This window comes from Hypomesus nipponensis, chromosome 2, assembly GCF_054491055.1.
Source record: "Hypomesus nipponensis isolate SF chromosome 2, ASM5449105v1, whole genome shotgun sequence".
In the NCBI taxonomy this organism is placed as follows: domain Eukaryota; kingdom Metazoa; phylum Chordata; class Actinopteri; order Osmeriformes; family Osmeridae; genus Hypomesus; species Hypomesus nipponensis.
In genome coordinates this window covers 3,405,115-3,408,128 of record NC_140362.1, presented here as the reverse complement: position 1 = coordinate 3,408,128, position 3,014 = coordinate 3,405,115, and the positions used below count along the sequence as shown (strand labels likewise).

Here is a 3,014-nt window from a genome sequence, read left to right as displayed (position 1 = left end):
CTTTGCGTCCATCTTGTCTTCCCTTATTATAAAGCCATCCTACTTAGACCACAGTAACGCAAACACACCACACAGACACGCTCACAAACAAATTTGTATAACAATACCGTCACAAATTTGCCGGGTTGGCTGACAAACCACAACTTGCTTTTAAAATGTTATAGAAGCCTTCTTTTGAGGGGGCAGGTATAATCAACTCCAGATATCCCCCTTTCTCATTTCCAGTTAAATTGTCCTTCTTTTGCCATCCCCTAAGCAGGTTTCATTTTTCTTTGGTCTTCAAACGAGATTTCTCTATACCTACTATCTCATTTCGCCATCTCTCTCCTCAGCGTTGGATGCCGTCCCCACATCCTTCAAATCCGTGACACGATGACTGGTGCCAGCCACCAGCTCGGAAAGGTGAACAGCCTCATCAAAGCAGTCTGTTGATCGTTGTCGTTGTCAAATCCCTCCGGGGCCAAACGTGTTGGCTCTGCCTCGGAGGCAGCAGCTTTGTGCCAGGCCCTGGTCGCTAGGACCCCCCCCTGCTCTCCGTCCCTCCTGGGGGGGTGGGCGGAGGGTCCTCCGTGCTCGGGGACTGGGCACCTCCGGGCCCATCTGGAAAAGAGGTTCAGTCAGGATACTCACATGTTGATTTCACCATTTGTCTCAGCAAAAACTGGTTTGATTACGGACGAGTGGTTTTATCTTAGGGGAGAAAACTCCCTCTCTTGGAGCAGTTAGCGTGGCACGAGTACATGCAGTCGTGGCCGTAGGTTTTGGCAATGACACATGTTGTGTTTGGCAATGAGTGATGGTTCAGTATTTAACGAAAACGTTTTCACATGTTTCTATAGAATACTGGAATACAATAAGGCACATTTCATATTTTTTAAGCTTTTTGGGGGAGAAAATGTTTTATATATGCAAATAGTCCCCTCTTTTAGAGCAGTCAATCTGCTCTTAAAATCCAATCAGAATGATAGAGTGATTTCACCTGGCTAGAACTGGTTCACACTTTCCCCTGTGCTGATGATATGACTTACTGAAGTTATGTTAGCAGTCATTTGATGCCAAGGCCCAGCAAGCTTTGCAAACACAAAATATATGTCGCTCCCAATACTTGTTACACTAACAAGGCTGGGAGCGTGGATTAGGAATAGGATGTCAAATCCAACTTGTAGCCATTTGAACATGCAATGTCACGACAAACACGGTAGAGGATGCATGTGAGCGAAATTCGATGTGTGTCGAAGTGAGGCATATACAGTTTGTCCTCATGCTCACAGGTGGTTGGAAAGCTGACCTGTCAGAGACAGCTCAGCCAGCTTGAGGGACATGTCTGTGGGATTGACCCCCACCGGGGAGCCCAGGATGTCCGGCAGGGCGTTTCGACGACCAGATCGGTCGGATAAGGAGAAGTCCAACACGGGCACTTCGGTCATCTCAATGTTCCACAGCAGGCTGGAGAAAGCAGCACGACAGAAGTGGAGTCAGATGAGCAAAAATGGGTGAAAGATGAAGGTATGAAAGATTAGAGAAGCCGGACGTTTGGTGGAGAAGATGAGAGGGAGAGGAAAATTTGGATGATTGGAAACGTTTTTACTACCTTTCACGTCCACTAGAGAGTGCCAAAATGAAGCATTTCTTTGATTCCTGTATTGTTTCTCCTCTGTGAGATGCTATAAAAAAAGATTTGTTACATAACCACTCCATCTTGACAATCGCTCTTTTTGTTTCAAGGAACCAGGCAAAAGCACCTGTACTAACTGTGCTACACTATTCATGTCAAATCACTGATGTCATGTAGCCATACATTTCAATCAGTTTGTCAAGATAACCCACACAGACAATAGGCCTACACTACCTACTCGTCTTACACAGTCACACCCCTCCATCTCCATCACCATAGCAACCCCAAGGAGCTTAGCATAGAAACAGGTGGACAGAAATACAATGGCAAAGAATGTGTTTCATGCTGTTAGCCAACCCCCAGATATCGTTAAGCAATGCAAAAAACACGAGCACACACGCGCACACACAGTTTCTGAGATTCTTGTTTGTTCATCCTGCTTCCAGTGAGTCTATCTATATTGTATGAGACCGGAGAGGATTAACAAGTGATGGAAGGCTGACGGCAGATCGCCAGCCCCCGTGCCCCCCTAGTCTTTCTACTCCTTCCTTGTAGGCTTCGCTCGACTATTTCTCTTCTCAGCCGAGGTCCTTCGCGTCGGCAGTGAACAGAAGCTACCTCCCCGGACGCTTCGTTATCCTCAAGAACACTACGAATGAAATCGATTGCGAGGCCAAACAGCGGCCGGAGATGGCCAGACGGAGTTTGTAACTATTTTGTCGATGCGTTTTCTAGCACATCATCAGCATCAGCACCAGCTCAACTGCAGACTTTCTCAGAAAGAGTTACGCAGAAGATGAGGGATGGGAGAAGTTCAGGGTGACATTGTAAATAAACAGACACAGCCATGCCTTGAGGCTGTTACCTGCTACGTATGGCCCTGCATGGCCAGCACAGGACTGTCCTCCAAATCACTGCTGGAGTCAATTGTAATTCAGATCCATCAGTTAAGAATTGAAACGCACAGAACAGTTCCTTATCTGCAGTTATGGAAAAGTTTGATCGCTGATCAATTGAAATTTGTACGAAAAGTTACTTTTTCAATTTTGCTTTTTAGCTCAATTTGAATTGATCCAACTGTCACACAAATCCGGGAGTTGGGTATGACACCAGCCCTCAGGGCAATTGTGTTAAACCCCATAGATCAATCAGATTAGTAAATGGAAAAATCAATCTGTAGGCTATAGTATATGATGACAGTCAGCTATCCACTATTTAGAAGACGGATACGCGTTTTTACGTTTTTACACTCATGACCTAGAAGTTTTTGTGTCACATAATTTGACATGTTGGCATACTTGGTGTCAAAAACAGTTCCCTGTCCAATGGAGCCTTACATCTTTAGTTTGCATTTTGCTCAAGAATATCATGCCCAAGACTGTTCAATCTTCAATTTACT

At 45.3% G+C, this 3,014-nt stretch overlaps 1 protein-coding gene across 1 annotated transcript; it reads right to left on the bottom strand.

Annotated features, from left to right (window-relative positions):
- Window positions 1-514: 514 nt before the first annotated feature.
- On the bottom strand, window positions 515-1,427 carry LOC146300405 (cAMP-dependent protein kinase inhibitor alpha-like). Its single transcript, XM_084669899.1, has 2 exons — window positions 1,289-1,427; window positions 515-600 (listed from the first exon to the last, which is right to left on the bottom strand). Exons 1-2 carry the CDS (start codon window positions 1,425-1,427, stop codon window positions 515-517), a joined length of 225 nt encoding a protein of 74 aa, XP_084526025.1.
- Between the last annotated feature and the right edge of the window lie 1,587 nt (window positions 1,428-3,014).

Excerpts from the sequence above, each read along its gene's own strand:
- LOC146300405 (XM_084669899.1), bottom strand. The coding sequence starts at position 1,427 with ATGACCGAAGTGCCCGTGTTGGACTTCTCCTTATCCGACCGATCTGGT. Across the intron at positions 601-1,288 it reads GGCTGAGCTGTCTCTGACAG|ATGGGCCCGGAGGTGCCCAG; the intron begins GTCAGCTTTCCA and ends CCTCTTTTCCAG.